Genomic DNA, 12,321 nt, shown 5'->3' with positions numbered 1-12,321 from the left:
TGCTCTCCTATGGGAGGTGGTGTGGATGAAAATGGTGATGAAATAGAGGATCCCTATATGGGAAGAGGCAGTAGTGCTGTAAGGGGGGGAGGGGGGGAGGGCAGATCACCCCCAGGTACTGTCTTGGTGGTGATGTCCTTGAACTGGTTCTACCCCATATTACAAGAAACTCTCTGGCCTCCCACAGCCCTTCCTCTAAGTGACATCAGAGGGAGATTCAAGGCTGGTATGGGCAGAAGGTTGGAGATGCTGCTCGCACAGGTGAAGAGTTTTAGAGGTGCAGGGGGAAGGGACGGTGTGTGTTGCGGTGGAGGAGGGTGTCTCCGATCCTCGCTATGCTGTTGGGAAGAGGAAGGAATAAAAGTACATAGATTTCCGTTCACATACACAAAGGAAAAAGAGAGGATGAAGAGGGTAGTAGGTTGCACCGAGGTGTAGCTTCACCCTGATCACCTTTGCCAGACTGTTCTGTGAGGAGTGATGTTGCAATAATTATGACTGTTTGTGTAATTATGAAATTCTCAGAGAGGGGGCGCTGGGGAGGTGGACACAAGGTCAAAGGTTCGCCTAATGAGCTTAATACCCTGGCACCAGCCTAGATACTCACATAGGTAGATTGACAAAGATTTTTTTCGCCATCAAATACTAAGAAGATCATATTTTCTGGGACTGCCCTTCGTCTGGCCAGGATCCGAAGAATCAGGAAATTTGAAGCTTGTGATACAAATCCTTCCAAGGTGTTCCAGGGATATGAGGTGGTATGATGTTTTACAAGTTGGGGAGCAAAATGCTAAAAAACAATCCAACAGTTTAAAAGTTTTCTCTTTTGACTACAGAAATCATTTCACTGCTTAAAAAACAATGGCATATTAACTGGCAAAGTTGTTCATCAACTGTCTTTACATATCAAATTCTGTTGTGTTATGAATAAGGTGACCATACGTCCCATTTTCGGACCAACCGTCCCGTTATCCCAACCCACCGCTTCGGGACACCGAAATGTCCCGTTTTCAGGGACAGCGTCCTGAAGCTGTGTGCAGGGACACTGGGACGGGTGATCGCTTTCCCTACCTGCTGCGCCGATGCAAACCCCGGTCCACCGCCGCTGCTTCTTCTCTTCTTCCCGATGTCAATTCTGATGTCGGAGAGGAAGTTCTTTGCCAGCCAATCAGGACACAGGGGGAGGGGTTAGGGACAGAATAGTGATGATAAATCCTGGTTCAAAATGGCTGCAATAACCTCTAGCAGTAGTATCATGGCAGCCATTTTGAATCCAGAGTTGCAAGGGACAGGAGAGAGAGGGGATTGCTCCTGCTCCTTCTATACTGGACCACTTGCGACAGTAGAGATAGGCCAAGGAGGGAGTGGGTGAACCTATAGGGAATGGGGAGGCCTTCAAAAGTGATGCTGTGGGGGGGGAGTTCCTTTTGATGGGTAGGAAGGGGTTTGTCTAATGTGAGGGAAGGAACAGGAAGGGTCCGCTGTGCTTGGAAGGGGGTCAAGAGGGTACTAAGCATGTGTTTAAGAGGTGGGGGGGGGGGGGGAAGGAGTGGCGATAGATACATTTGCCACTACCCAGAAGTTATATTAAATGCTGGAACCTGAATAGCTAACAAAAGACTGGTTTTTACAAGGTCCTATCTGCCTGGTTAGCTGCCTGGGCACTGAATATCGCTGGTGGCTGTGTGAGCAATGCAGCTGCATGAAGCACAAGGGAGATGGGGGTGCAAAAATCACTCCCTGTCCGTTGTCTCCCCTGCAGTAGCTGTGGTACAATGGGTGAAGTGTATGTGTGCTGGGAGTTGCACAGGGTGCGATTCCAGCTCGAGATGCTCCTGCCCGGGTTTACTTTGTGTGGTCTTAGTCAAGATTTAGTGTCCCTACCTATCTCTAGCCAGTCCAAAGAGCTCAATTTAACCAGGCAGAAGCTTTTCCTGTCCAGTTAAATCCCTTTGAATGTTAACCACTCTGCAGTTCGTGGAGGGGGGTGGAAGAAAGGGAGCAAGGAGGAAGCGCCTTGGGTACTCACCATCAGTGAAGATATCAAAAGTCTTTCATCCTATTGGTAGTTTGTTTGGTTTATTTATTTATATCCCGCCCTTATCCAGGGCGGGTTACAAACTACAAACAAAATACAAACCCAGATCAAAATCAAACACACCTACCAAACAAAACAGAAATGTATAGAATAAAATGCATAGGCGACTGTCATCATCTTTACTTCATTAAAGAGACAGTCTCATACCCTGTATTTCATCTGGCAAAAAAGATGCCGTTTGAGCAATCTCTTAAAATTCTGTAGATTCTGTTGCCGACGAATATACTCAGGGAGATTATTCCATTCCCTAGGCCCAATGCAACGAAATACGCTATCCCTGGATAATGTTAGCCTCAGTTCTTTAAAACAGAAGACGAAGGAAGAAATTTGCCTCAAAATACAAGAAAAAGAGGCAAATGAGATGTCGTGGATCAACCGAACAGTTACTTGATTAGTGCAACTCATAAAAAGACATAAAAGTCTACGGTTGACCAGTCTTTCTGTGAAAGTCACTAGTCTTAATAATGTCTTCTAAAATGTCCCGACTAGGATCCCAGTTTCAGCATTGGGGAACGCCTTCTTCAGGGGAGACTGTTAGCGAAACCTGAAATGAACAATCTTGAAAATAACAACGGCTCAGCCGGTATGGGATGGTGTCTTCCACTTTTTTGTCTTTTTATTATTTGCACTAATAAAGTAATTGTTGGGTTGATCCTCTTTTTCTTTGTTGGCCTCAGTTCCTTTACAGATGGAATTCTAATTGTTTTGCAGAACGAAGTGGACGAGACGGAGCATGTGGCAGAATACTCTCAACAAGAAGTCTTGGAGTCAAACCATGCAGGCCCATGTAGACAGTAACCAATAACTTAAAACAAATCCTATCCCTCGATTTTAGTGAAGCTTTGAAACATCTAATGCTTCCTCTGAATTGATTCCCATCCTAATGTTTTTACCATTCCCATTTACCGTCCTTTTTTTTTTTTTTTTTTAATTCATTTTACTTCGATGTATTTTAAACAATCTTTCCCTCCCCTACTTTCCTTCTGTTTCATGTACGTTAACCTAAATTCAAAATATTGCTTTTATCTATGTATTTTAATTATGTTTTGCAATTTTCTATATTGTACACCGTTTAGACACTTATTTTGATAGATGGTGTATCAAAAATAAAGAAACTTGAAACTTCAACCAATACAGACATATAATATTCTGTCACGTGTTCTCGTCTTCCCAACCTGAACAAAGTTCTGACCACTGAATTTTGGGCTACCTGGAGTGCACACAACGCCGACCCTGGCACACCCAGGTGTACCAAACTACCATAATCAAGAACCGAAAGAACGATGGGCTGACAAATAAGTTCTAAGACCATTTACCAAACAGAGGTTCCGGGCCTGCTCGATCACTACCCTGCAAAATAGAGTTCTGGGATCTGGGAGGCCGTACCTTCCCTTCTGTGATGAAGCTCTCCACGACGAGTTTGTCTCCTTGCTTCACCATGTGTGTCTTCTTTTCTAAGAACTGCTCTTTCATCTGCAAAGGAGAAGACAGAGCATGAGGCAGACTCTCTCAGCTAGGTCATAGTGGGCATAACCTGAAGGTCCAAGTGTCCTCCACACAGGGGGCGATGTAATAAGTGACTTTTTTTTTTTTTTTTTAAATTTCTTTATTCTTTTTCAAACTTACATCAAGTGCACAAAAAGAACAACATGAAATACTATCGTACAACACTTGAACATCATACATTATATTCTTAATATGTAAATTAATTAAAAACCCTCCCCCCTCCCATCTTTCTATACAATCATTAAAACTATCATATTCCTTCAAAATTTCAATTTCGCTACATGTTATCTTCCAATCCCCCCCCTATGTATATTATCAAAGAAAAATGATGCCTATTCACTACAAAAATCAACCATTGGTCTCCATATCTTTAAAAAATTTTTATAACTTCCTTTCTGTATTGCAATTGCTCTTTCCATCTTGTAAATATGACACAGGGAATTCCACCAAAACGTATAATTGAGATTACTATAATTTTTCCAGTTGTTAGTAATATGTTGCATAGCAACACCCGTCATTATCATCAAAAGCTTATTGTTATGTGCTGATAATTGACTTTTTTTCCTCATAGACATACCGAACAGAACAGTATCATATGATATTTCCACATGATTTTCCAATAAGCAATTCATTTGAGACCAAATTGAATTCCAAAAATTCCTAATGCAGGGGCAATAAAAAATTAGATGATCCAATGTCCCCACTTCTAGATTACAGTGCCAACATCTATTAGATTTAGAGCTATCCAACTTTTGTAAACGAACTGGGGTCCAAAAAGCTCGATGTAATAAAAAGAACCAAGTTTGTCTCATAGATGCTGACACTGTACATCTCATTCTCCAAGACCAAATTCGTGGCCATTGAGAAGCAGAAATTTGTTGCTTAATCTCAATGCTCCAAATGTCTCTCAGACCAGTTTTTGGCTAGGTGTCCCATGAAATCAGCCTGGAAACATAGGAACTCCAAACTATATTGAGTATTAAGAGCCTGCTTCAGCTGCAACCATTTAAAACTTTGTGATTTATCAAGATCAAATCTAATTTGCAACTGTGAAAAGTCAAGCAGTTTACCATTTAAAATAACATCATTTAAAGTTCTTAAGCCTGCTATAATCCAGTGTTTCCATAAGATTTGATTTTCTCCAATGCAGTCCAGTAACACCAACACACTGAACGCTAACATGTTCAGCATACAAATTTTCTTTTTTTTTTTTAAAAAATTTTATTTATTCATTTTTGAATTCTTACAACAAGTGAATTAAACATATTATAATCATATGACACTTGTATTTACAAACAAATCCTCTTATAATATAGAATAAATCCCCCCTTTTGTCAATATTCCTATTTCCATATGATATACATTCCCCATCCCACCCCTACATATTGTAGCGTGGCCGGCCCTCAAGGCTCGCGGTAACCGGACCACGCTTACAATATTCTCCCCAGCGTGCTTCCCCAAGATGGAGGAAGTCCCTGTTGTGCAAAACTTATCCTATGAGTTTAATCAGAATGGCCTCACACAGGTAAGTTATGAAATAACAAAAATTAAATTTATTGTTCAATTCACAAATCAAAGTAAAATGCATCAAAAGAAAAATGTATTCCAATGTTCTTTGGCAAAAATAACACAAACAAAATATCATTGTAACCAGCCTGGTCTGGATATCTGTTCCAAAGTTCTTTAGCAATGTCCCCAGGTGTAGCAGAGTCTCTAACAGTCCTTGACTCTCAAACAAAGAAAACTCTGAAAACTATTCACACTGGTGCGGTGTAAATCCTGACTCAAGCTTACAGGATATTTACACTTTCTGAATAAGAACCTGCTGTAGTTCCTTCCACAGCAGCACTCTTGGTAAGCCAGAGAAATAAAACTTCTCATACAAGCACACCTTGGGCTAGCATGCATTCCCTTAGTTAGCATACTTCAGTAAAATACTTATGTTCAATGGAAATGGAAACCTTCCACAAAACTTAGCACAAAAAAAAAAACAACTTCAAATTAATCAGTTTCCATTTCTTCACCCATTCCCACCTCAGGTAAAGTGCTGTACTCCATAGCTTCACCTTCAGGATTTACCAAGCTTGTATCCTCTAGTTCAGTGTCCAACATCTCAATGTCCCTTGGCTCAGGGGGACTAGGAGACTCCTTCCACATGGGAGCTTCTCCTCTGTCTCCCTTCCTCTTGGTCAGCCAGCCCTCTAAATGCTGCCAAGCTGCTGTACCACGCCCAGCCCTACTCCGGGGCTGAACTTCCTTCAGCTGTGTTTTCCTTCTCCCCTGCTTAGCCAGCTTGACACAAAATGGAGGATTTAAAGAGCCCTTACCAGTTTTCATCAGGCTGTGTTCTGCCTCAGGTTTAAACACAGCCTGTGCTTCCTGTTCTTGCTCTTGTTTATCAGGGATAACATGGTCAGCCCGGACTAGTTTCAGGGAGTGATTTTTGTGACTCTTCCCTGGCACAAGGCCGGCATTGGACTCGGGCTTGTGACATACCCTCCCCCTTAAACCATGACCACCCGGGCATGGTCTAACTTCCTCCGGGTTTTCCTGCACACGGGAAAGCCTATCCACATTAGTGCTTAAATGACCTGGCCTGTGTACTACATTGAATCTAAATGTTTGGAGAGCAAGGTACCACCGGGTCAGCCTAGCATTGTTGTTTCTCATCGTGTTTAACCACTTGAGAGCTGCATGGTCTGTCACCAATGTGAATTCCTGGCCCTCTAGGTAGTGAACTAGGGTCTGCATAGCCCACTTTGCGGCTAGGCATTCTAGCTCCACTGTGGCGTACTTTCTTTCATTGTCATGAAGCTTACGACTGAGATATAGGATTGGGTGTTCTACTCCCTGCACCTCCTGGCTGAGAATAGCCCCCAATCCGCTCGTGGAAGCGTCAGTCTGTAAGATCATGGGTTTAGAGAAATCAACAGCCCTTAGAACTGGCTCTGAACAGAGACATCCTTTCAGGTCTTCCAAGGCCTCCTGTCCTAGCACTTCCCAGTATAAGGTATCTGATTTATCTTTCTTTAACATGTTCGTGAGTGGGGCCGCTCTGGTAGCAAACTGGGGAATAAACCTTCTATAATAGCCTATAAGCCCCAAGAACCCTCTTAGCTGCTTCTTCGTGACAGGTAAGGGGTAGGACTTAATACACTGGACTTTGTCCACTAGTGGTTTCACCTGGCCCCGGCCTACCACATAGCCCAAGTATCTTACCTCCCTTTGTCCCAGAAAACATTTCTTAGGATTGACCGTTAGGCCAGCCTTTCTTAATGACCTCAGGACTGCCGCAACATGTTCCAAGTGCTGAGTCCAATTACTCGAGTGGATGACGATATCATCGAGGTATGCCTCCGCGTAGGGATGGTGGTCCCGCAGCACCTCGTTGACTAGCCTTTGACAAGTTGCAGCAGCGCCATGAAGTCCAAAAGGCATGCGCCTAAATTGGAATAGGCCAGCAGGAGTACTAAAGGCTGTCTTGGGCCTAGCATCTGGCATTAAGGGTATCTGCCAGTACCCTTTTGTTAAGTCAAGTGTGGATAAGTATTGGGCCTGTCCCAAGCAGTCCAATAACTCATCCACCCGTGGCATGGGGAAAGCGTCGAATTGTGAGACCTCATTAAGTTGACGGAAGTCTATACAAAATCTAGGGGACCCATCTGCCTTGGGTACAATTACAATCGGACTGCACCATGGGCTAAGTGAGGGCTCAATGACTCCTAAGGTTAACATCTCGTCCACTAGATTTTGTACTAGCTTCTTTTTTTCTTCCGACAACCTATACGGTTTGACCCGCACTATCTTACCCGGTGTAGTAATGATCTCATGTGCCACCACCTCAGTGCGCCCAGGGGTAGCAGAGAACACGTCTTCGAAGGTCTTAATCAATGTCCCTACCTGTTGCACCTGGGCGTCAGAGAGTTCTGTACCTACATTGACCCCTTCTTCCTGAGCCAGGTCTGCCACCTGGGGCCCAAAATCTTCCTCTTGGATTCGTTGTGCTATCAGTGCTAAAGTTTCCCTGTCCTTCCAGGGCTTGAGCAGGTTGATGTGATAAGTTTGCTCCCGTCCCTTCTCATCTCTAACCTGATAGTCCACCTCATTCAATCTTTTTACCACAGTGGCCGGGCCCTTCCACTGTGCTAAGAATTTATGTGGGTCAGTAGGCACCAAAATTAGCACCCTATCTCCTACTTGCAGATGTCTCTCCCGGGACTTCCGATCATAATAAATCTTTTGTCTCCTCTGGCTCCATTCTAGATTATTCTTGCCAATTTGCGCCACCTGCGTTAGCCGGTGCTTCAATTGTGTCATGTAGGATATTAAGTTGGTGTCGGCATCCTCTGAGGGACTACACCCTTCCTTTAATACATCCAAAATGCCCCTAGGATTCCTCCCAAATAACATCTCGAATGGGCTCACTCCTAGTGAGTCTTGAACCTTCTCTCTGCAAGCTAGAAGTACAAAAGGCACCCATAAATCCCAATCTTTCATGTTCCCATCTAAGCCTTTCTTTAACATTTGTTTTAAGGTCTGGTTGAAGCGTTCGACCAGTCCGTTAGCCTGAGGGTGATATGCTGACGTCCGAATGGGCCTAATTCCAAACCCTCGCCAATAGTCCTGCATTTCCTTGGACATGAAATTACTGCCCTGGTCTGTGAGAACCTCACGAGGGAACCCTATCATACTGAATAACCCTGTGAGTTCCTTCATAATAGCAGCAGATGACGTCTTCCTTAAAGGAAAGGCCCATGGGAATCTAGTGGCTACATCCATCACCACTAGAATAAAACTGTATCCCCGTGGGGTTTTTTCCAAGGGTCCCACGATATCCATAGCCAATCTACTACAGGGGTCAGCTACTCTAGGGATAGGAATTAGAGGTGCTCGAAGAGGTTTCCCTAAGGACAATTTTTGGCATGTAGGGCAAGCTGTACAATAGTCCAGTACATCCTGCCGCACCCCTGGCCAAAAAAACCTACGCCTAACCTGTTTCAATGAGGCCTCTGCCCCCTTATGCCCTGCTAAGGGATGGTCATGAGCAGTGTGAAGAATGACCTTCCTAAACCCTCTTGGAACCACCAACTGTTCTTCCGAGGTTCCTATACCCTCTACCTCCTGGTGGTAGAGTAGCCCTCCCTTTATCTTAAAGGCCTGTCTACCCTGCCTAGGCTCAGCAACCTGTTGCCAGGCCTCCACCAGAGAGGGATCTGCTTTCTGTTCAGCAGCAAAAGTGGGGAACATCATCATAATTTCCTTAGGAAGGGTGGGGATCTCCTGGCTCGCTGATACCTGACCCAGAGCCTGCCTTCGCTGGTGCTTTTGCTTCTTTTTCCCTACTTTATTAGGGACTTCATGTCTCTGGGGGTATCTATGGAACACGCCCTCTTGGAAAGGAAATACCTCCCCTAATTGTTCTCCTTCCGCCGAGGTTGAGGGCTTTTGCGACCGAGTGTTCACACACCCTTGTTTGTTCCCTAAGTATTCTCCTAAACCCCCCCAGTCCCGGCCTAATATAAGGTCAAATGGGGCTTCCGGCACTACTGCCAATTTCAATCTATAAACCCTGTCTTTATGTAAGATCGTGGTGCTCTTGAGAGGATACTGGACACTATCTCCATGAATACATCTGATAGCAATCGACCCGGCTCCCTTCTGATCATCAGGAAATATTTTCTTCCAGAGTCGAGTTGCCACCATGGATTGGTCAGCGCCAGTATCCACCAGAGCCACGGACAGCTGCCCCCCTACTGACACCTGAGTAAGGTAGGATCCCGTCCCCTCCAGTATATCCGTCCCCCTCAAAGCCACCAGGTCCTTTTTAACCTGGCAGTTCTGCTGTATATGGCCCACTTTACCACAGCGGAAACATTTGGGACCCTCCCTACGTGCGGGACCCTCGGGCTCAGGAGTTTTCATCTCCCTAAAGGATGGCTTTTGGGGAATGGTGTGTCTATTGGTAGGTATAGACTCTTTCCCTACCTCACCTCGGGAAGAAGGAACTACCCTAACTTCCCCTGCAGAACCCCTAGCATCCAAATAAGCCTCAGATACTTCCAAAACTTGCATCAAGCTCTTACATCCTTGCTTTTGCACCCAGCCTCTGAGCTCCTTGGGCATAGATTCTAGGCATTGCTCTTTAATAATTTCAGCAAAGAGTGCCCTAGGGTCAGCTAGGCAAGGTTGTAACCAGCGTTCAGCCATTTTAGTTAGGCGTTGGACAAGGGCCTTAGGTCTTTCATATTCTCCCATTATGGCTGATCTAAATTTCTGCCTATAATGTTCATGTGTGTAGCCTAAGTAGTCTAAAATGTGTGCTTTAACATTTTGGTAGTTGCTGGCTAAATCAGGGTTCAAGGTTTGGAAGGCAGCCAAAGTCTCGCCCGCCAAACATGGTAGCAATCGTGCTGCCCACTGTTCCTGCGGCCAACCAGCGGCATTGGCCGTCCTTTCAAAGGCTGATAAAAAGTCATCAGGTTCATCAGTGGGTGTAATTTTATGTAAGTGCATCCAAGCCAAAGGATTGGCTCCTACCAGCTGTTGGGGTGCTGGATTTAATAGCGGTGCACCCATCATCGGTTGTTGTGGGGCTTGAAGAAACTGCGCAAACAGTCTTGATTGTTCCCCCATTGCAGCCATGAGTTCCTGGTGCTGTGTCATTGCACGGTCCTGTGCCTGGTTCCAGCGGTCTTGGCTTGTCTGGAAAACTTCCTGCATCTCTTGGATCTGCTTCTGGCGTTCTCCAGCTATCAGGGCCAAAACCTGCTGCTGCTCCATCTCCAACACCTGAAATGGAATCCAAAAAGAAAACAAAACCAAGTGTGGCTCCTTTTAAGTTTTGCCTGACCCTCCTCCCACAGTGTAGCCGACCAGCCTCCCTGAGTGATACTTTTATCCTCAACAGCCCGTTAGATTAGGTACTCTTACCCGCGGTACTGATGAGTCTGCGCACTTTATCACTCTGGTACTAGGGAACACTCCGACTCTGGTCTGGATACCACTGCTCCTCCAGGATGGGTCTTGCGTCCGACTCCGAGCCTCTCTGAGCTTGGAACTGCTCTCCAAAAGAACTGGAACACCGGCTTCCAAGGTCCCAGCGCAGCTGATTTCCGGTTGTCCTGTGGCTTGTTTTCCGGTGTCTGTAAGTCCTTAGTCCACCAGCATAAGTCCACAGTTTCTCAATAATCAGCTCCAACCAAATTCCAAAAGTAAGTCCAAAAAAAACAATTATTATTTTTTTTTTTTTCCAAAAAAAATTTTTCAACAACAGGGGGTGCTGTATCCCACTCTGATACCACGTGTAGCGTGGCCGGCCCTCAAGGCTCGCGGTAACCGGACCACGCTTACAATATTCTCCCCAGCGTGCTTCCCCAAGATGGAGGAAGTCCCTGTTGTGCAAAACTTATCCTATGAGTTTAATCAGAATGGCCTCACACAGGTAAGTTATGAAATAACAAAAATTAAATTTATTGTTCAATTCACAAATCAAAGTAAAATGCATCAAAAGAAAAATGTATTCCAATGTTCTTTGGCAAAAATAACACAAACAAAATATCATTGTAACCAGCCTGGTCTGGATATCTGTTCCAAAGTTCTTTAGCAATGTCCCCAGGTGTAGCAGAGTCTCTAACAGTCCTTGACTCTCAAACAAAGAAAACTCTGAAAACTATTCACACTGGTGCGGTGTAAATCCTGACTCAAGCTTACAGGATATTTACACTTTCTGAATAAGAACCTGCTGTAGTTCCTTCCACAGCAGCACTCTTGGTAAGCCAGAGAAATAAAACTTCTCATACAAGCACACCTTGGGCTAGCATGCATTCCCTTAGTTAGCATACTTCAGTAAAATACTTATGTTCAATGGAAATGAAAACCTTCCACAAAACTTAGCACAAAAAAAAAAACAACTTCAAATTAATCAGTTTCCATTTCTTCACCCATTCCCACCTCAGGTAAAGTGCTGTACTCCATAGCTTCACCTTCAGGATTTACCAAGCTTGTATCCTCTAGTTCAGTGTCCAACATCTCAATGTCCCTTGGCTCAGGGGGACTAGGAGACTCCTTCCACATGGGAGCTTCTCCTCTGTCTCCCTTCCTCTTGGTCAGCCAGCCCTCTAAATGCTGCCAAGCTGCTGTACCACGCCCAGCCCTACTCCGGGGCTGAACTTCCTTCAGCTGTGTTTTCCTTCTCCCCTGCTTAGCCAGCTTGACACAAAATGGAGGATTTAAAGAGCCCTTACCAGTTTTCATCAGGCTGTGTTCTGCCTCAGGTTTAAACACAGCCTGTGCTTCCTGTTCTTGCTCTTGTTTATCAGGGATAACATGGTCAGCCCGGACTAGTTTCAGGGAGTGATTTTTGTGACTCTTCCCTGGCACAAGGCCGGCATTGGACTCGGGCTTGTGACAATATCTACTACCCATGTGCTAAGATATCTGATCATTAGAATAATTAGTCAATGGTTCCCAAATTTTTTTTAAATTATGAAGATTCCCTTGTTGTAACGCTAACACCTTTTCCATTTTATATATATGACAAACTGAGTTCCACCAAAATGTATAATTTAATTTAGTATAATCCTTCCAATTATGAGTAATTTGTTGCATGGCGACCCCTGTCAATATTAATAATAACTTGTTATTATTTGCAGAAATCGGACTCTGAGTTCTCATTGCTGTACCAAATAATATAGTGTCATATGAGAGTCCTACATGGT

General features: G+C 44.5%; 1 protein-coding gene across 3 annotated transcripts in view; it reads right to left on the bottom strand.

Moving 5' to 3' along the window:
• The window catches only part of CATIP (ciliogenesis associated TTC17 interacting protein), an 85,852-nt gene that overhangs the window by 25,649 nt on the left and 47,882 nt on the right, over window positions 1-12,321 (bottom strand). For all 3 annotated transcript variants that reach the window (XM_033946641.1, XM_033946642.1, XM_033946640.1), the window contains exons 7-8: window positions 3,485-3,571; window positions 608-790 (exon numbers count right to left, since the gene is read on the bottom strand). In XM_033946641.1, coding sequence (XP_033802532.1) covers window positions 608-790; window positions 3,485-3,571 — 270 coding nt within the window. The remainder of the gene's footprint in view (window positions 1-607; window positions 791-3,484; window positions 3,572-12,321) is intronic.

This window comes from Geotrypetes seraphini, chromosome 5, assembly GCF_902459505.1.
Source record: "Geotrypetes seraphini chromosome 5, aGeoSer1.1, whole genome shotgun sequence".
Classification (NCBI taxonomy): Eukaryota; Metazoa; Chordata; class Amphibia; order Gymnophiona; family Dermophiidae; genus Geotrypetes; species Geotrypetes seraphini.
Note: the sequence above shows the minus strand (reverse complement) of the source record. Positions and strands in the feature narration are given on the sequence as shown.